The sequence below is a fragment of the Mizuhopecten yessoensis genome, unplaced genomic scaffold (genome assembly GCF_002113885.1).
Source record: "Mizuhopecten yessoensis strain PY_sf001 unplaced genomic scaffold, ASM211388v2 scaffold716249, whole genome shotgun sequence".
Lineage (NCBI taxonomy): Eukaryota > Metazoa > Mollusca > Bivalvia > Pectinida > Pectinidae > Mizuhopecten > Mizuhopecten yessoensis.
In genome coordinates this window covers 225,599-247,732 of record NW_018480022.1, presented here as the reverse complement: position 1 = coordinate 247,732, position 22,134 = coordinate 225,599, and the positions used below count along the sequence as shown (strand labels likewise).

The window sequence follows — 22,134 nt, the reverse complement described above, 5'->3', positions numbered from 1 at the left end:
AACAGTCCACCTCGGGATTCAACTCATGAGCAGGGAAGACATTGGCAGACATGGCACTGGAAGGATCTCTGCGTGTGGAGCCAACATCCGGAAACACCCCATCTAGTAACGAGAAAGAGTATCAGCAGTGTTATTGTCAACTCCTGGTATGTGTTTAGCATGAATACCATTCAGCTATCAATAACTTTCGCGTAAGTCTCATAATGCTTTTCACCTTGGATCTCCATTTTGAAATTATTGCAACAACGGCTAAGTTATCACAATGAAACAATATTCTTTTCTTGCGCCACTGATGCCCCCACAACGTGCAACCCATCACAATTGGGTAGAGATCAAAAAGGGCCATAGATGTGTCTACGTCACTGAGCTGGAGTGGGAATGTCCCCTGAAACCACTTATTCATATAGAAACCTCCGAATGCTTTAGGAGTAGCGTCAGTGAACAAGTGGAGGTCGGGCACTTGGGTTATATGATCATCTAGGAAAAAAGATACACCATTCCAAATCCGAATAGAGACCACATAGTGAGGTCTGAACAACATTTTTCTGTTAATTTAATGTGGTAGTGTAGTTCAAGCACAGCCGAAGCAAGAGATACGAGATAAGATACAATCAATCTTCCAGGCTTAATACATCTACAAGCATAGTTCATATGTCCCAGTAAGCATAGTAATTCCCTCTTGGTACACAATTTCCTATTCCCGAAAGATTCGATGAGGTCTATTATGTGTTAATTTTTTTCTGCTGGCAAACTGGCTTCCATTCTTACCGAGTTCAAATATACCTCAAGGTATTCTAATTTAGTGCACGGTCCTACAGTTTTATGAGCACCAATTGGAATGCGCAAATTACCTAAAACAGACAGAAAATATGCCATGGTATCAGGTGCATTAACCTGTGCAGGTTTCAACACAAGAAAGTCGTCTAGCAGATGAAGAATGTGTTTGATAATATACAGAAGCATTTGATAATATACAACATTTGATATAGCGCCCTATCTAGCTAACATAAGCCACTCTAAAGCGCTTTACAGTACATAGATATACAATTAATACATACAATTTTGAGGATTTCGCAGGAGCTGCCTTATTAGGCACTTACTATTAGTCTTATATGCCACCTGGCTAATATCTCCCTATGTGTGGATGCCTGCGTGTAAGCTGGAGATGTATTGTGTTCTGTTTGTAGTGGGACCGTGCTTCCAACGGCATCTTTTATATTGCCACCTCACTTGAATGCTACAGCACAGATACTGCAACATCCACCCCAGACCAATTTATACTCCACCTGGGTTGTTGGAGTTGTGTGGGCAGGAGAAAAACACTTTCTCTGAATATCCATGCGTACGACAACTTTGGGGATCAAACTCCTGATGCCTGCGTGGAAGGCCGGGGTATTAACCACTCAAGCAATCCGCCCATGATATTGTAATTATTTTCAGCAATCCAACACATGACCTGCGCCAAGCAATTAAATATCTTCGGCTGGAGCAACTACCAAACACCAACAGAGTAAAGAAATAGTTTTTGTTGTCCCACTTGACTCCATGAAATGGCCATAAATTAGGTTTGATTGGTAACAACTTAAAGGCATCAGTTCTGTCAGTTTTCATAAGCCAAACGTCTTTACCCAAACTTTTCAAGATGAAAATTATGTCGTCGATAGTAACTTATTTCAGTGAACATATAGCCTTGTCAATAAGGCTGTTGAGACTAGGGTTATCACCGTCTTGATGTGGAGCTGACATATCGACTATGAGCACTTCTTTTTGGAATATTTGTGTTCAGCTAGTCCAATAAGGTTAATTTTGTACCTATTGAATGGGATGTTGTCAAAAGGAGACCTATCAGATAGCCTTGTCTAGTTCTTTCCCTACTAGTTCTGAAACACTGTCTGGGTCTCCAGTAGCTGACCTGCGGTTCTTGCACTCAAAAGAATTATTAGGTAAATTTAACATGCCCGTATCAAAGCCATTAGCAAGTCCATTAAACAAATATTCCGCGAACTCTCTATCCGGATGAAATTGTAGTTCTGGTTTTAACCCATTGACCCCTGAAAACACATTTGAACCCTTCCAATTCAAAGGTTCAATAGTTTATTATGAAACTTCAGGGGTGAATGAGTTAAACGTTGAATATTGATAGGAGTGCTGGCTGTCACATGTATCATTTCCTCTTGGTGGAGGGCTGATACACATCTAAAGGGCACTTGAATTGAGGATGATTCCCCTTACAAAACACACACAATACACTTGAAACGACTGTTGTTGTAGTTGTAACAAAGTTCCCACCCTTCATGGTGGCAACACGATGGCGACTCTGAGAGTCGACGTTGTCGGAACCACGCGATCTTTGGATTCCAGCAGGTTTAGAACTAAATTTTTGTTGTTTAACTTCTTGTCCAGAAGCTGGACAGAATCTAGTGGTATGGAGGGTACTGTCACAGACACTACATGATATAGGACGGATATTTGAAAAAATGTTGCAGAACAGTGTGTTATCACGTACAGACCAGTCGATTGGTCTGTTGTTGCATCACAGCTCAGTGTGCGGCTGCCCTCAGGGATAATTGACATTCAGGTACTCGTAAAAACCTGACGAGTACCAAGTGCCCATATCAACAATGTCTCCTTCGTATAAATCTAACTCAATATGCCAGGACAAATGCGCTTCGCACATGACATGTTTGTAGACACCAAAAGCTAGAATAAACTCACTAAAGGTTAGGATTCTATTTAGCCTGGGGGTCTGCCTTGTCTGTTACACAACTGGGGTCACTCTGACTACAGTTATAGGGGATGAGCAGTGCCACAAAATTTACATCCCTACCTGAAATAATGCTTTGTCTTAGGGCAGGTGAAACTGTCTCCCCTAACGGCAGGGACTCAGCAGCATAACCATAATTTGTCCTGCTAGTGTTGTTGTGGTCTTGCGATGTTGACTCTGTCCTAAAATTCTGATAGGCTGAATTAAGAGTAAACTCTGGACTCGTAGAAACTGCATTTGAAATTCCGGCACTGTAGATATCTACACACATGGCTGCTGCTACCTGTACCCTGTTGTCGGTGGCAGTCTCGACACGCCTGCCAACTGACACAGATGACTGAGGACATTCGTCTAAGCGACTTTCAAGATGTAAATAGCAGTCTTGGAGAGTTGCCACGCTCTCCGTCAGCAAAAAAATGACCATGTCTATAAGGTTCTGAGTTGCTGGGGCTGCCATATTGATCTGACTGACTCATTCGTTGCATTCTGGGATCGGCCACCCCTGACATTGGGCCTAGCTTGCACATCTCTTAAGAGTTTAACTAGCTCCGTTCGTTCCTAAATGTGATGTTTTTACGGGACAGCTCCAGCTCCACGTCCAGTTCTCCAGAAGTTCCGGGTCGTACTGAGTAGGTCGGTTGGACTTGCGCTTTGGACCCATAATGAAGGAATTTAAAATCTCGGAGAATCTAGCCAACTTCACTCCAAAGAAACGAGTTAAACAAGAAAGAACTATACCTGCATTGTCTTCTTCAACAAGATAATCTTTACCTACGTAAAAAAAGTCAAAGTACGTAGCAGTTAAGTACACGCATAAACAACCATGGTTCACTGCAGCCTCCCCAGATGAAGGCCGGGGCTGCTACCAATTAAGAGACCCCTATAGGGGACAATATACTGCTCTGCGATTGGTCAGTTTCTCACCCTATAATTACCATACCTTCATTAACATAAATAACCAAACAGCCAATGATTGAATAAGGGAAACATCATGAGTTGGGTATAAACTATACAAAACAACTTATATTATAATAACAGCTAAAACAATTTTGTTTAACAAGACAGGAAGTCATAATACACAGGGGTCAAATTAGACATGTTTCAATAATAACAAAAACAATCATTTGAACACAAGATTTTATTTAAGACAAAACTATAAACAAACATAATAAAGGACATTAAATGTACGAGAACTTATTAGGGACCTGCATGTAAGATGCAAGTGCCCTATAGTAAACAGGTTGTTCGTCCGTCCGTCCGTTTTTTTTCTTTTGCACAATATTGATGGAAGTAAATGGAGTATGTTTTTAAAATTCTATATGATAATTTCTCATGCGTCCTAGTTCTGCTTGGTAATTTTTCGGGCTAATCGGATTCAAAATGGCTGCTAATCAGCCATCTTGGACTCTTAACTGGTACACATTTTGTTATGACATTATTTAGTAAAGTTGATCAGAATTAAACAAGGAGTAAATTGACAAAGGTCAAGGTCACGGGGTCAAAGGTCAAGGTCATTTTTTTTATCTTTTCCCTGATGTACAATTTGTTATGACATTATGAAGCAAAGTTGGTCAGAATTTAATAAAGAGTCAACTGACTTAAAGTCAAGGTCACTGGATCAAAGGTCAAGGTCAAATTTAATATATTTTCATTGGTGAACATTTCGTTATGACACTTTGAAGCAATGTTGGTCGGAATTAAACAAGGAGTCATTTGACCAAAGGTCAAAGTCACTTGGTCAAAGGTCAAGGTCTTTTTACTGATGAACATTTTTTTATGTTATTATGAAGCAAAGTTGTTCTGAACTTAACAAGGAGTCAGCTGACCAAAGGTCAAGTTTTGTATTTTTCACTAATGAACATTTTGTTATGATTTTATGAAGCAAAGTTGGTCGGAATTAAAGAAGAAGTCAACTGACCAAAGATCAGGGTCACTGGGTTAAAGGTCAAGGTCATTTGGGTCCAAAGGTCAAAGACAAAGTAGATCTCTGACTTTGACCCTGGCTCTTCATGGCGGAGGTATTTAAGGTGAATTAAAACAAATCAAAGCTAACAAATGAGTATTGCACCGGTATTTACATTTCTGTTAGCCCAGCAAATATGGAGGTGGAAGGAAACAAGACTCACATCATAGTACATGTAAAATGTATATTTTGCTTCCTTCCAAATGTCAAACGTCAAGCTCAGCTATATGGGCAGATTGCTTCTTGATGATAATGGGGGGAATATTGCCACAAGACGGGGCCCTTACTGACCTGTCAGTGTTCTAGTTTTGTATGATTTATATCCTTTAAAAAACTTTATTTACTTTTTTATATCCTTTAAATTTATATCCTATAAAAAACCATAAAACAGATCAATAGGCCAAAAGAATTTTTTCTTTGAAAAAATGGCCATTATTGTTATCATCCTAATACTTAATCATAATCATCAACATTATTATCAGATATCAACGCTATCATGGTCTAAATAGCAATGTGTCCATGTGTACACACATATGTATGTGTAATTGGATATCAAGGCATGATCAATCAGGTATAAATAATAAAGGTAATTTGGCTTCTGTCCAGTTATACAGGACTCAGCTGACTGGCAGAGATATAAAAATTAAGCCTTATTAGCTTTGCATGAAATGTACAAAATATTTCCAAAAACATTTCTGATCTTCTATAATTATATATAATAATGCTTTTTGGGTTCTTTTAACTATCACTTTTACATTTTCTTGTTTCAAACACAATTACTGCCTATTTAAATATTCTGCTCTTTTCAAAGATTTCAAATGTCAAATTTTTAAAGATCGTCTTTTTCATTTTATTCCTATTGAAGTTGGTAATACTTTAAGAGTCTATATATGCTTTTAGCTTATTATTGAATAAACAATGTATAAACATAGTTATACAGTTACGCCTAACTTCCAGTTTTAACAGTACCTAGTGTATAGTGTACGTCCATACCTCTTTAGTCAATTTACCGTCGAATGGCTGTTAAGGAGACAATGAACCCATTAATATATAGAGTCAGCACGATCAAGTCTAAGGGAAACACTATCTTTCGTTGTATTCTTTGTGATCCGTTAAAACATTTACAACTGATCCATGGAATGGAAATAATTTGTGTGCCATTATCTTTGTTTATGACAACATTGGATTAATAATTGATGTATATCTTTGTTGTGTTGTTTTGTCCTTCTCCATGCTGATTATGTTAATATGGCGTATGAGCGTCCATATCTCTCTGAACCCGTCTTTGTCTGTTGGATTTATCATTAGACTCTGTGATAGAGAGAACGCAACTCACAGATCCAGAGGAACAATATATGAGCTCAAAAGACTGGTTGAAGAAATTCGGATTGGCCGCTAGACGACTGGAATTGTATGATGTTCTTGCTGGTGTAGCCTTCAAACATATGGATGGTGTAGTGGACATTAAACAGAAACCGGACCATAACACACACACAGACGCTGTAAGTAACACATACACAGACGCTGTAAGTAACACAAAACAGACACTGTAAGTAACACATACACAGACACTGTAAGTAGGACCATAACACACACATTCTATAACAGGGGGTCGCGCTTCCGAGGTGTGTTGGGCCAGGGCAATTAAATTAAAGTAGGATCATAACACACCCACAGATGCTGTAAGTATGACAATAAGGGTCGAGCTTCCGAGGTGGGTTGCGCCAGGGAAATTAAATTAAAGGAGGATCATAACACTCACAAAGACACTGTAAGTAGGAGAATAACACACACACAGACCCTGTAAGTAACACATACAGAGACGCTGTAAGTAACACAAAACAGACCCTGTAAGTAACACATACAGAGAAGCTGCAAGTAACACATACACAGCCACTGTAAGTAACACATACAGAGACGCTGTAAGTAACACATACAGAGAAGCTGCAAGTAACACATACACAGACACTGTATGTAACACATACACAGACACTGTATGTAACACATACACAGACTGTGGAAGTAACACATACACAGACACCGTAAGTAACACATACACAGGCGCTGTAAGTAACACATACAGAGACGCTGTAAGTAACACATAAACAGACGCTGTAAGTAAAACATACACAGACACTGTATGTAACACATACACAGACCCTGTAAGTAGGACCCTGACACACACACAGACACACACAGATGATGTAAGTATGATCATAACACCCACACAGATAGTATGACCATAACACACACACAGATAGTATGATCATAACACAGTCTATAAGTTTGATCATAACACACACACATACCCTATAAGTAGCTCGATAACACTCACACATATGCTGTAAGTAGCATCATAACACCCACACAGATAGTATGACCATAACACACACACAGACCCTGTAAGTAGGACCCTGACACACACACAGACACACACAGATGATGTAAGTATGATCATAAGACACACGGATGCTGTAAGTAGGACCATAAGACACACACAGATGCTGTAAGTACATTGTAGGACCATAATATACACGTAAGTAACACATACACAAACACTGTAAGTAACACATACACGGACACTGTAAGTAACACGTACCCAGACGCTGTAAGTAACACACACAGAGACGCTGTAGGTAACACATACCCAGACACTGTAAGTAACCCGTACACAGACGCTGTAAGTAAAACATACACAGACACTGTATGTAACACATACACAGACACCGTAAGTAACACATACACAAACACTGTAAGTAACACATAAACAGACGCTGTAAGTAAAACATACACAGACACTGTATGTAACACATACACAGACAATGTAAGTAACACGTACACAGACACTGTAAGTAGGACCATAATATACACGTAAGTAACACATACACAGCCACTGTAAGTAACACATACAGAGACGCTGAAAGTAACACATACACAGTCACTGTAAGTAACACATAAACAGACCCTGTAGTAACCCATACACAGACGCTGAAAGTAACACATACACAGCCACTGTAAGTAACACATCCACAGACACTGTAAGTATATGATCATAATACTTACACAGAGGCTGTAAGTATGATCATAACGCACACACGGATGCTAAGAAAAAAGATTGGGGCTCATATCATCTCAAAAGACTGGTTGAAGCAATTCGGATTGGCCGCTAGACGCCTGGAATTGTATGATGTTCTTGCTGGTGTAGCCTTCAAACATATGGATGGTGTAGTGGACATTAAACAGAACCCGGACCATAACACACACATTCTATAACAGGGGGTCGAGCGTCCGAGGTGTGTTGCGCCAGGGCAATTAAATTAAAGTAGGATCATAACACACACACACACTCTGTAAGTATGATCATAACTCACACACAGATGCTGTAAGTACGACAATAACACACACACAGACTCTGTAAGTAGGATCATAACACACCCACAGATGCTGTAAGTACATTGTAGGACCATAATATACACGTAAGTAACACATACACAAACACTGTAAGTAACACATACAGAGACGCTGTAAGTAACACATACACGGACACTGTAAGTAACACATCCACAGACACTGTAAGTAGGAGAATAACACACACACAGACCCTGTAAGTAACACATACAGAGAAGCTGCAAGTAACACATACACAGCCACTGTAAGTAACACATAAACAGACCCTGTAGTAACCCATACACAGACACTGTATGTAACACATACACAGACCCTGTAAGTAACACATACACGGACACTGTAAGTAACACATACACAAACACTGTAAGTAACACATCCACAGACACTGTAAGTATATGCTCATAATACTTACACAGATGCTGTAAGTATGATCATAACACACACACAGACCCTGTAAGTAGGACCCTAACACACACACTCTCACTCTAAGTATGATCATAACACCCACACAGATAGTATGACCATAACACACACACACACTCTGTAAGTATGATCATAACTCACACACAGATGCTGTAAATAGGACCATAACACACACCCAGACACTCTAAGCAATATTTCATATCAATAATGAATAGAGAGGTTAAAAAGATTCCCCATATGGTAATCTACAACAAAATAATTTCTTTATTTGTTATTAAATATCTACTCAAAAAATGAAGACACTGTGGCAAAGCAAATCAATTTTTGTTTTTTTGGAGGGTATTCTATAACAGGGGGTCGAGCTTCCGAGGTGTGTTGCGCCAGGGAAATTAAATTAAAGTAGGATCATAACACTCACACAGACACTGTAAGTAGGACCATAACACTCACACAGACACTGTAAGTAACACATACACAGACACTGTAAGTATATGATCATAATACTCACACAGATACTGTAAGTAGGATCATAACACACACACAGACCCTGTAAGTAGCACCATAACACACACACACACACAGATGCTGTAAGTATGATCATAACACAGTCTATAAGTTTGATCATAACACACACACAGATAGTATGATCATAACACACACACAGATGCTGTAAGTAGGACCATAACACACACAGATACTGTAAGTAGGACCATAACACACACACAGACCCTGTAAGTAGCATCATAACACACACACATACCCTATAAGTAGCACTATAACACTCACACATATGCTGTAAGTAGCATCATAACACACACACAGGTACTGTAAGTAGGACCATAAGACACACACAGGTACTGTAAGTAGGACCATAACACACACACAGATCCTGTTAATAGGATCATAACACACACACAGACCCTGTAAGTAGTATCATAACACACACACAGACACTGTAAGTAGGATCATAACACACACACAGACACTGTAAGTAGCACCATAACACACACACAGACCCTGTAAGTAGCACTATAACACTCACACATATGCTGTAAGTAGCATCATAACACACACACAGGTACTGTAAGTAGGACCATAACACACACACAGACACTGTAAGTAGGACCATAACACACACACAGACCCTGTAAGTAGGACCCTGACACACACACAGACACACACAGATGCTGTAAGTAGGACCATAACGCACACACAGACCCTGTAAGTAGTATCATAACACACACACAGACCCTGCAAGTAGGACCCTGACACACACAAAGACACACACAGATGATGTAAGTATGATCATAACACACACACAGATGCTGAAAGTAGGACTATAACACACACACAGATGCTGTAAGTACGACAATAACACACACACAGATGCTGTTAGTAGGACCATAACACACACACAGACACTGTCACTAGGACCATAACACACACACAGATGCTAAAAGTAGGACTATAACACACACAGATGCTATTAGTATGATCATAACACACACAGAGATGCTACAAGTATGACAATAACACTCACACAGATGATGTAAGTATGACCATAACACACACACAGATGCTGTAAGTAGCACCATAACACACACACAGACATTGTTTGTAGGACCATAACACACACACAGACACTGTAAGTAGGATCATAACACACACAGACCCTGTAAGTATGAACATTACACACACACAGATGCTGTAAGTATGATCATAAGACACACACGGATGCTGTAAGTAGGACCATAACACACACACAGATGCTGTAAGTATGAACATTACACACACACAGATGCTGTAAGTATGATCATAACACACACACGGATGCTGTAAGTAGGACCATAACACACACACAGACACTGTAAGTATGATCATAACGCACACACGGATGCTGTATGTAGGACCATAACACACACATAGACGCTGTAAGTAGGACCTTAACACACACATAGACGCTGTAAGTATGATCATAACACACACACAGATGCTGTAAGTAGGATCATAACACACACACAGATGCTGTAAGTAGGACCATAACACACACACACACACTGTAAGTATGATCATAACACACACACAGATACTGTTAGTAGGACCATAACACTCACACAGACGCTTCAAGTAGGACAATAACACACACACAGATGCTGTAAGTATGACAATAACACACACACAGATGCTGTAAGTAGGATCATAACACACACACAGATGCTGTAAGTACATTGTAGGACCATAATATACACACAATATCAGGATGGCTAGACTTGGCTTTAAACTCTAAACCTGAACTTGTTATACTGTTGCTCCAACCACTTGAGCTACCTGGTCAAAGGAAATGGTCTGGATCAATAATGCTACAGTGTTAGTTAGTCCAAAACACTATATAAGGAGAGGTAAAGGTTTATACGAAAAACCACAGTGCAGTAGGACAGGGATCCTTAAATACAGTCAAACTGTTTTGAGAGACCTACAGCAAGTCAATAAAATGGTGTCTTATTGCAGGTGGTCTTCAATTATTATGAAATAGAGATGTGATTTTTCCTTTTCAGAGGATTTCCCCCTTTTCCCAGATTTTCCCAAAAAATTATTGATTTGTTCTGGAACATCGAAGTTTTAAAGATTTATAGAGGATGAAGTATTTTTCAGTCCTCAGTCACATCCCTGATAAATGTCTATTACCTTTGAATTCATCATGCTGTGAAAATTAGTTCAGTGTGTACAGTGAAATAATCTTGATTCCACATTTCCTATCAAAAGGTCAGAAAGCCTAAGTTGATGAACGCTAAGTACTGTGACAGATTTCCTGTGGTTCGGTGGAAAGATGGAGGAGTGGTTCATGTTCAGGTCACACCCGAGATCCACCGTAGCTACGAACAGAGGATGAATGTGGCAGTACAGGCCTTCCATCAGCGGTAAGTGTCACATGGGGAGGGCTGATCAATCATTTTTAGCTCACCTGCCCGAAGGGCAAGTGAGCTTATGCTATGGTGCAGCGTCTGTCGTCCGTCCGTCAACGTTTCCTTTAAAACGTCCTGAGCGGCCCAGTAGATTTAGACTAAATTTGGTCTGGAGCATCCTTAGGCCAAGGGGACTCAATTTTGTATAAATGATGGGTCTGGCCCCCCTGGGGGCTGAGGGGCGGGGCCCAATAGGGGAAATATAGCAAATTCTTTAAAATCCCTCTTCTCCTGTAGAAATGAAAGGATTTGTTCCATATTTGGTCAGAAGCATCCTTGGGGGAAGGGGAACAAATTTTGTATAAATGGTGGGTCTGGCCTCCTGGGGGCTGAGGGGCAGGGCCCAATATGGGAAATATAGCAAATTCTTTAAAATCCTTCTTCTGTAGGAATGAAAGGATTTGTTCCATATTTAGTCTGAATCATCCTTGGGGGAAGGGGAACCAATTTTGTATAAACCATGGGTATGGCCCCCCAGGGGCCTAAGTGGCGGGGCCCAATAGGAGAAACATAGCAAATTATTTTAAATCCTTCTTATTCTGTAGGAATGAAAGGAATTGGACTAAATTTGGTCTGAAGAATCTTTAGGCCAAGGGGACTCAATTTTGTATAAATGATGGGTCTGGCCCCCCTGGGGGCTGAGGGGCGGGGCCCAATAGGGGAAATATAGCAAATTCTTTAAAATCCCTCTTCTTCTGTAGAAATGAAAGGATTTGTTCCATATTTGGTCAGAAGCATCCTTACGGGAAGGGGAACAAATTTTGTATAAATGGTGGGTCTGGCCCCCTGGGGGCTGAGGGGCAGGGCCCAATATGGGAAATATAGCAAATTCTTTAAAATCCTTCTTCTGTAGGAATGAAAGGATTTGTTCTATATTTGGTCTGAAGCATCCTTGGGTGAAGGGGAACCAATTTTATATAAACCGTGGGTCCGGCCCCCCAGGGACCTGAGGGGCAGGGCCAAAAGGGGGCAATTGTGCTATATTGATTTAAGTGACTTCTTCTCTGGAACTAAGAGATAGATATCAACCATATTTGACTGGAAGTATCCCTCGGTAGTGGAGATTCAAAATTGTACAAATGGTTGGGCTGACCCCCCAGAGGGCTGAAGGCAGGGTCCAAAAGGGGGCAATTTGGCTATATTGCTATTAACGCCTTTTTCTGTAGAAATATGCCATGGATATTGATCATATTTGATCAGAGGCATTCATGGGAGGCAGAGATTCAAAATTGTACTAAGGGGTGGGGCCAAAAAAAGTTTATTACTTGGAAATGGTTGAGATCCCTACAGTATAACCATATATACAACTGTTGAGTATATATAAAGAGAAGCATGCAAATTTGCTTCCAGGATGGCCTAAGGTCTGGCCCCACCCTTTGAGACATAGTCCCTGGGTCATAACTTTGAAACGGTTGAGATCCCCACCCCAGAACTATATATACAAATGCTTGGCATAAAGAGACAAAAGTAGTCATGGTATTAGAATAGACCCTGGGGTCTGACCGAACCCCTAGTGACCTAGTTTCTTAGTCACAGCTTGGAAACAGTTGAGAGTCCCACCCTATAGCCATGCATATATACAATTGCTGAGTATAAAGAGATGAATGCACATATGCTTCCAGGATGGCCTTGGGGTTTGCCCCACCCTTGCAGACTTAACTCCTGGGTCATAACTTTAAAACGGTTGAGATCCCCACCCCAAGACTATAAATACAAATGCTGGACAAAAAGAGACGTCATGATATTAGAATTGATCCTGGGATCTGGCCACAACCCTAGGGATCTAGTTTCTGAGTCACAGCTTGGAAACAGTTGAGATCCCCACCCCATAACCATACATTAAATTGCTGGGCATGAAAAATCTAATACAGACATACTACAAGAATTGGCATTGGGGTCTGGCATATTCCCTTGGATCTCATTTGGAGAATATTTTGCCATGATTGCTTAGATATTCAGGTGAGCGATTCAGGCCATCTGGGCTTCTTGTTATTGATAGTGTTGAGGTATAAAAATGCAAATTTTTCGTTGTCAAATTTAAGAAGAAATACCCTTTTTTGGTGTAGATATAATCTAAAATATCAAACAGGGTCTTCGACGAAATGAAAACAATTTATTCATCTGAGATATACTCTTCAGTTATATCTCATAATATCTACATATAATTTATATATGAATCATATATACTATCCAGTCATGTCTCAGAATGAGGATATTTGTTGCGTTGTGTTTTTCAGGGTGGACTGGCTGAACCAGGGGAGTAGAGCCTTATTTGGGACAGTAATTGAGGATCAGATCTACATCCTCATTGACACCTCCTCCTCAATGACACCCAGTATTCAGTTTGTTAAGGATAAGCTTTTTATCCTTATGCAGGTATTTATCACACTTCAACACCCTTTACTCTGAAGGCTGGTAGTAGTCTATGTATCTAAAAGACTGATGCATTCTGTAACCACTTATATTAATACCTTCAACATTATTATAATACAATATCTGAAATGACTGCTTTAAATACAATCTTTGAATATATATTCACTTTCTCTACACCTGTAGAATATCTTGAAGGTTCTCTGTGTGCCACCAAATGGACGATACAAGCAGAATCTAGATTGGACACTGTTACAGAATCTAGATTGGACACTGTTACAGAATCTAGATTGGACACTGTTACAGAATCTAGATTGGACACTGTTACAGAATCTAGATTGGACACTGTTACAGAATCTAGATTGGACACTGTTACAGAATCTAGATTGGACACTGTTACAGAATCTAGATTGGACACTGTTACAGAATCTAGATTGGACACTGTTACAGAATCTAGATTGGACACTGTTACAGAATCTAGATTGGACACTGTTACAGAATCTAGATTGGACACTGTTACAGAATCTAGATTGGACACTGTTACAGAATCTAGATTGGACACTGTTACAGAATCTAGATTGGACACTGTTACAGAATCTAGATTGGACACTGTTACAGAATCCTGCATACCTTTGGTCTCTTTGATACAAGTTAAAGGAATCAGGCGACAGCATAATGATTAAATTGATCGCTTTGATTTGGTTGACCTCCTTGTTATTACCAAGGGATATGACTATCAGCCTAGCAGTGGTCAGTTTTTTTATATCTGAAACCAATAAAATGACTAACCATAAGCCTTTGATTTTGTCATGACACATCCTTCTTTCTATTCTTGTACACTATAATGTCGGATCTGATGACAATGTGTCGTGACACATCCTTCTTTCTATCCTGTACACTATAATGTCGGATCTGATATCAATGTGTCATGATACATCCTTCTTTCTATTCTTGTACACTATAATGTCAAATCTGATGACAATGTGTCATGACACATCCCTCTTTCTATTCTTGTACACTATAATGTCTGATCTGATGACATGTGTCATGACACATCCTTCTTTCTAATCTTGTACAATATAATGTCGGATCTGATGACAATGTGTCATGACACATCCTTCTTTCTATCCTGTACACTATAATGTCTGATCTGATGACAATGTGTCATGACACATCCTTCTTTCTATTCTTGTACACTATAATGTCGGATCTGATGACAATGTGACATGACACATCCTTCTTTCTATTCTTGTACACTATAATGTTGGATCTGATATCAATGTGTCATGACACATCCTTCTTTCTATCCTTGTACACTATAATGTCGGATCTGATGACAATGTGTCATGACACATCCTTCTTTCTATCCTGTACACTATAATGTCTGATCTGATGACAATGTGTCATGACACATCCTTCTTTCTATTCTTGTACACTATAATGTCGGATCTGATGACAATGTGTCATGACACAGTCCAAGAGTGCACGAAATATATATGGAAAATGTACCAAAAGTGGAAACCTTCCTTTTTAGGGAAATAAAGTAACTATATATATCCTTTATTATATATACATTGATATATTCCTATGAACCATCAATGAATATTTGGAATTTACTGTTTTGTATTTTAGTGTACCCCTAGTTCCATACTGTATGTCCATGTTGGTTCTTTGTTTAGATATGTCGTTCTCTTTCTGAGAATAAATGATAAATTTTATTATCCACTCATTATGAAAGCAAACCAAGCATTTCCTAATCCGTAAAACCTTAGTTATTTACCCTTTTCTCTGTACACTACATGTATGGTGTAGGATTTGTCATAGGAGTCATATTCTGGTGTAAACGTTTCCTCGGGGCCAATAAGTGCAATTCCCACATTTGTAAGTCTCCTTACCATCATCTCTGATACACTGTTATCAGATCCAAAACAACAGTCAATTGTAGGGTAAGGAGTGAAGAATTTGGCAAAATCAGATACAATTTTCTTTACCAGTCTACTTAATAAACAGAGTTATGTGAATGAATTGCAGTATCAGCTATCCTTTTCACTTGACTTCCAGGAACAACTTCGACACAAGATGAAGTTTAACTTGGTGGCCTTCAACTCTAAAGCCATATCCTGGCAAAACCGCCTGGTGGAGGTGAATGAACAGAGCCTGAAAGGAGCGTGGAAGTGGATCCAGGGACTAAGCTGTTGGGGATCTACCAATACCTACGCAGCTCTCCAATTTGCTATCTCTGACCCTGGTACACAGGCCATATACCTACTAACCGATGGTAGACCTGACCAGGTAACTTCATGCAGTTGAACCTTTCCAATCTGGTAACTTCAGTAAGCTCAGAAGATGAGGATATTTGTTAGAAAGGAGTTCATATATCTTCATACATTCTAAATGTGGTTTTGTCTAGATTTCTAAGATGTCCTTGTTGGTATCTTGAACTATTTCCCATGATATATGCAGTCTTGTATTTTAAAATGCAACAAATTGTTCAGGTTGAAAAATGTTCTTAATATATAAGTGGAGCATACAGGTAATGGTGCAAACATCTATGTTAAAATGTGCTTGAAGTTTTTATCTCTCAAACACACAGTTAAATACAATAATACTACTTGATGTTGCAGCCTCCCCGATCCATCATAGCCCAGGTACAGATGCAACACTGTGTTCCCGTCCACACCATCTCCTTCAACTGTAATGATACAGAGGCCAACCAGTTCCTGTGTGACCTTGCACGTAACACAGGGGGTCGCTACCATTATTTCTCTGAGAAGGGCAAGCTTGACCAAGACCAGCCTGCGTCCTGGGAGGTATGTTACACTGATTAGTATAATGAAAGATTTTTTATATTTGAAGCTCACCTGGTCCGAAGGACCATGGTGAACTAATGCCATACCGCAGCATCCGTCTTTGGTCCGTCTGTTAACTTTTCATATAAAATGCTACTAATTCTGAACGGCCAAGTAGATTTTGATTAAATTTGGTCTGGAGCATCCTTAGGCCAAGGGGACTCAATTTTGTATTCACATGGGTGTGGCTCCACTTGGGGCAGAGGGGCGGGCCCAACAGGGGAAATAGGAGTAAAACCTTTAAAATCCTTCTTCTACTGTAAGGATTAAAGGATTTTATCCTAATTTAGTCTGGAGCATCCTTGGGCCAAGGGTACTCAATTTTATATAAACGGTAATTGTGGCCCCCCTAGGAGCAGAGGGGTGGGTCCCAATAGGGGAAATAGGGGTAAAACTTTTAAAATCCTTCTTCTACCATAGGGATTAAGGGATTTTATCCTAACTCAGTCTGGAGCATCCTTGGCCCAAGGGGACTCAATTTTGTATTAACGGTGAGTATGACCCCTTTGGGGCAGAGGGGCAATGCTTAATAGAGGAAACATAGCAAATTCTTCAAAATCCTTCTTCTTCTGTAGGAATTACAGGATTTTGTCCAAATTTGATATAAAGCACTCTTGGGTGAAGGGGAACCATTTTTTTTATAAATGGTGGGTCTGACCCCCCTGGGGGCAAAGAGGCAGTAAGGGATATAGAGGAATATCTTTAATATCCTTTTCCTTCCTTTGGGATGAAGGTATTTTTACCAAATTTGAACAGAAGCATCCTATGGGAAAGGGAAATCAATTTTGTATCCAATGGTTGGTTTGAACTCCCTTGGGGGCAGAGTAGTGGGGCCAAATAGGGAAAATACAAAAATTGATTTAAAATCCTTGTTCGTTGTCAGGAATCACAAGATTATGTCCATATTTGGTCTAAAGCATCCTTGGGTGAAGGGGAGCTAATTTTGTATCAACAGTGTGTCTAATCCTCCTTGGGGCAGAGAGGCGGGTCCCAATAGGGGAGTATAGCAAATTCTTCAAATCCTCTTTTTCCTGTAGGAATGACAGGATTTTGTCCAATTGCATATAAATATAACCCCTGGCTAACCAGGTAATACGTATACATGTACACTTCCAGCAACATATGGCTATTTCAACTTCAATTTTGCTAACATTTCCAGGTGAGCAATACAGGCCTTCTGGGCCTCTTGTTGAAGCCAATTTCTGGGAAAGATTTTGTTTTTAAATACTCAAGACTTTTCTTTGAACCTTTAACCAGTTATTTATAGTGAAACTGATTAATCAGAGCCCTGTCAATAACACATCATCCTCTTTAATCCAACATAATACTGTACTCCCATTTTTTATGAGAACTACCAAATCAGACATGTACATTCCAATATAAGTGTCACAATGCTCTGTGATTCTCTTGTACTGCAATTTTTCATGTCTGAGTCAAATCACGTTACCTTTTTCAAGATTTTTGGTAAGTCATGAATCGAGTTTTATCATGTGCCACTTAAGCCTAAATGCTCATGAACCATATTTAAGTTCTATGGAAACAATTAAAAATTTACAGAAATTAGGGTTCAAGATTCACTTATAATAACTGAAATTTGAGTGTTTTAAAAGCACATAGAAATAATGTAATATAGGAGCAATGTGTAGTGTGTTCAAACTATCAAAGTGCTACATTTTTGGACGTATTACCACAGAGTGAAGATATCCGCCTGCTCAAAGAGGAGGCAAGTCGTGGAAGGGAGAGTCTTGACAAGGTGGAAGAACTCCGTGATGAGTGTTCCAACCTCTCCTGGAAAAAGGAAGTAGAGTCACTCAGAAGATGTTCCAGGTATAATGATCAACACTCTTTCAATGCTTCAAACAAAATTGAATATTTTGTTTTTAATCAATATTTTGAGACAGAAAGAAATCCAATAGCTTTTCACCTTTTTAATGTAGAAAAAATGGATAAAGCAATTTTATAGTTTTATGAGATACATGCAGTTGCATAAAATTTAGATTGTTCAGTTCCAAAATATCATTTAACAATTTTACATATTGCTGTAATTAAGATGCCTGATTTCAGTGACTTTTTCATATTTCCTCACAGGAGCCACCCTAAATCTCTGACAGATCGTGTCTCTGCTGTCCCTCCTCTTAACACCAGTGACCTGTACCGATCCTCCACTCCCCCTCCCCCCAAAACACTGAGTGCCTCCATGGATTCTCCGCTGATGTCCCCTGCCCCTCCCAAACAGTCCAGGGCCTATTCAGCTCATAGATCTTTGAGCTCATCCCTTGATTTTCAACGTCCAAAGTCAGCCGTCCCAACAAGTGGATCAAAAACTGAACGCAGTCCTCTCTCAGCAAGTGAGTATATTTCAATATTTATATATAACTGAAGATGTGATCATTGCTATGATAAATTGTCTTTTAGAGGTCATATTTGGGATCAAATGGACAACATTTCTATTGTGCCTCCAATGATTACACTGTGGTCATGTGCTTGTTTATTATAGTCATGGTTCCCTCTTGTTTCTGAAAGGTTGTTTCAAAGTTCAAATGAACACTTCTATTGTTGCCATGGTTTCACATTGTTTACTTCATCATTACATGTACTGGTAAAGGTCAAAGTGAATGTAATATTTTCTCTTTAAATTTCAATCAAATAATTGTGTGAAGAAGAATGTATTTTCTTGTCACCAGACTGGGACAAGGTAAGGTCATTGAAATGTGTTCTGGTCTTGATAGTCTCACATAATATCATTGTTAGAAATTTAACAAGAATCCTTTACAGTGGAAATTTCGTTGTTGATTGTGTGTAGATTTTCATCACTTTAAATAACTGATTTTATGAATATAAACTTCTGGAATAAGTTTAAATTAATAAAATTCCACTTTAAAAAAAATAACTGGATAAGAATTCTTGTGGTTTCATATTGTTTCAAAAAATAGTTATACATTAAATGATAAAACTTTCAAAAATAATATCATGATCTTCTCATCTTTAATCTTACTGACAGTAATGTTCTGACAATTTATCACTCAATCTTAATAGGATTTCTCATTGAAAATATTCCACCAATTTTCACAATTTTTTTTTTCATTTTGTATCATTTCCTGTCGTCCTAGGAATGCACTTCAATCTGATGAAGCAGCATTTTGAAATAATTCTCCATGGTTAATAAAAAAAAAATAGCACACATTGTGAATAATGAATGTACAAGAAAAATAAAATAGCATTTACTTTTTATTATTTGTTATAAATAGATTAATATTTTCATGTTGACTAAAGGAATACATTAATTTATTTAGATGATTTGGATACAAAAGTAAAATGTAACATTGCAAGAACTGTAAACTTTTAGTTGGCCTATTTGAAGAAAATCTGCATTAGCATTATTTTTTTTCCCTAACAGTGTTGGATCATCAAACTCCATACACGGTTGTCTATTATAAGGTTAAGGCATTTATATGGAGTGTAATCAATTACCTGGACCATATTTTCATATCTTGGGGGCCAAAAATAGCTTAATTGGACTTGGTTGAAGTTTTTGGGCAAGCTTTAGGTTTAAGTTCTTGGGCCAGTTTTTTTGTGGAGTGTTGAATCACCACCATCAGTAGGCTGTTTTCTATGATAAGGTTGAAGTATTTATATGGAGTATAAGTTATATATGCTGAACCATATTTTATGGGCCAAAAGGCCTTACTTAAAATTAATTTTTGTACAAATAATGTACAACATATACCTAAGAGATGGAGATCCACCGTCCGCTCTTGGTATATTTAGGGAGTTCAGCAGACCCAAGTTGATGACATTTCTATGGAATTAACTAGTCCAGCACAACAGTAATAAATTCAAAAGAAGAGGTGACCAGACAATATCAAATGGGGAGATTCGGCAACATGTGAATTGTTTAAAGTTACTGTGTCTCCCCATTTCACGTTGTACAGCAAAACCTTGTTATATTACCGCCATATGTTTAAAGGAATGTTGGCATTATAAAGGGGTTTGGCAATAAATTGAGGGAAACGTATAAAGGAATTCTTAAGAAAAAGCGACTAAGGGACCTTGAAATATGTTGGCGATATAAGCAAAGTGGCAAATCAAATGATATTTGCTATCTTATACATAATTACATAGATCACCAATAATAGCTATGCTGTTTTTTATTATGTTTCAATCACAACTTCCAAATTAAGGAACAAAATTTTTAAAGTGGAACAAATGTCATTTTTTTCCTTTATGCATTTTACTAGTTTTCTTGTAATTTCTTGAACAGAATCCAAGTGTAATGGGAAAATTCGCTATTGTCACACAAAAACAGGTACCTTGATTACATTTTAATTACAGTGTATAGGTAGATTTGTTTGTACAGCTGGAGATCATTTGTTCGTACCATACATGTGTGATTCATACCAAGCTTCTTTGTTTATTTTGCATGGCTTAAATAGTGGGGGTTTTAAATGACATGTAGCCTGCAGTGTATAATGCATGTTGTATTTATATACACTGAAACCCCACTAACTCAAACTCGCATTACTCAAATGCCCCTTGTTCCTCAAATAGTTTGCTTGGTCTCGACTGGGTTCATGATATATTCGTTGTAAACTGACCTCGGATTACTTTAACTGCCATTGCTTGAATACCCTGTGTTCCTCAAAATCTTATTATCCTTGACCACTCAAAACCTTAGTATTTAACCTTTCCATTTGTCGAACAGGTAGTCACATGCCTCGAGGCACAGACTGCGGTCCACGCTAATTATGTTTCTACAGGTGTCAGGTGGACGTCAGATTATTAGCGGATTAACGACAGCATCATTAAGTATCCGACCATTACCCTGTTGTGGCTTTATTATCATTTTGTCTGCATATTTTTTTGACATTGATGTTTTATTCAATGGGTGTGACAAATCATATTTCAGCATGGCAGTATTAAATTACATAGCAGATACTAGACCTTCTTTAAAGGTATTAAAACTTGAATACGTTGTGATTGTTAATTTCCTTATCAATAAACATTATAATTACAGGGATTCAAGATTTTCTTCATTTTAAAATGATCAGAGATTTCCTTTCGTTTTGATATTTTGTAAAATTAACGCAGCCTAATACAGTTCCCTTATTTGACTTCCTTTCCTAATACCGATGCTAATATTATGTTTTAATTGAGGAGCAATTTTATATCTTATTAGATGTCACCTTTATTAAACTTATTGATTACTTCTATTGTCTACCATCAACACTATTGTTTACTTTTATTATCTACCATCCACACTATTTTTTACTTCTATTATCTACTGTCCACACTATTGTTAACTTCTGTTATCTACTGTCCACACTATTGTTTACTTCTATTATCTACTATCCACACTATTTTTTACTTCTATTATCTACTGTCCACACTATTGTT

General features: G+C 38.5%; 1 protein-coding gene across 2 annotated transcripts in view; it reads left to right on the top strand.

Annotated features, from left to right (window-relative positions):
• The window catches only part of LOC110442322 (von Willebrand factor A domain-containing protein 3B-like), a 70,763-nt gene that overhangs the window by 21,437 nt on the left and 27,192 nt on the right, over window positions 1-22,134 (top strand). For both annotated transcript variants that reach the window (XM_021485875.1, XM_021485874.1), the window contains exons 9-15: window positions 6,036-6,229; window positions 11,322-11,476; window positions 13,759-13,897; window positions 15,953-16,183; window positions 16,516-16,701; window positions 18,434-18,567; window positions 18,829-19,088. In XM_021485875.1, the coding sequence (XP_021341550.1) occupies window positions 6,036-6,229; window positions 11,322-11,476; window positions 13,759-13,897; window positions 15,953-16,183; window positions 16,516-16,701; window positions 18,434-18,567; window positions 18,829-19,088 (1,299 nt within the window). The remainder of the gene's footprint in view (window positions 1-6,035; window positions 6,230-11,321; window positions 11,477-13,758; window positions 13,898-15,952; window positions 16,184-16,515; window positions 16,702-18,433; window positions 18,568-18,828; window positions 19,089-22,134) is intronic.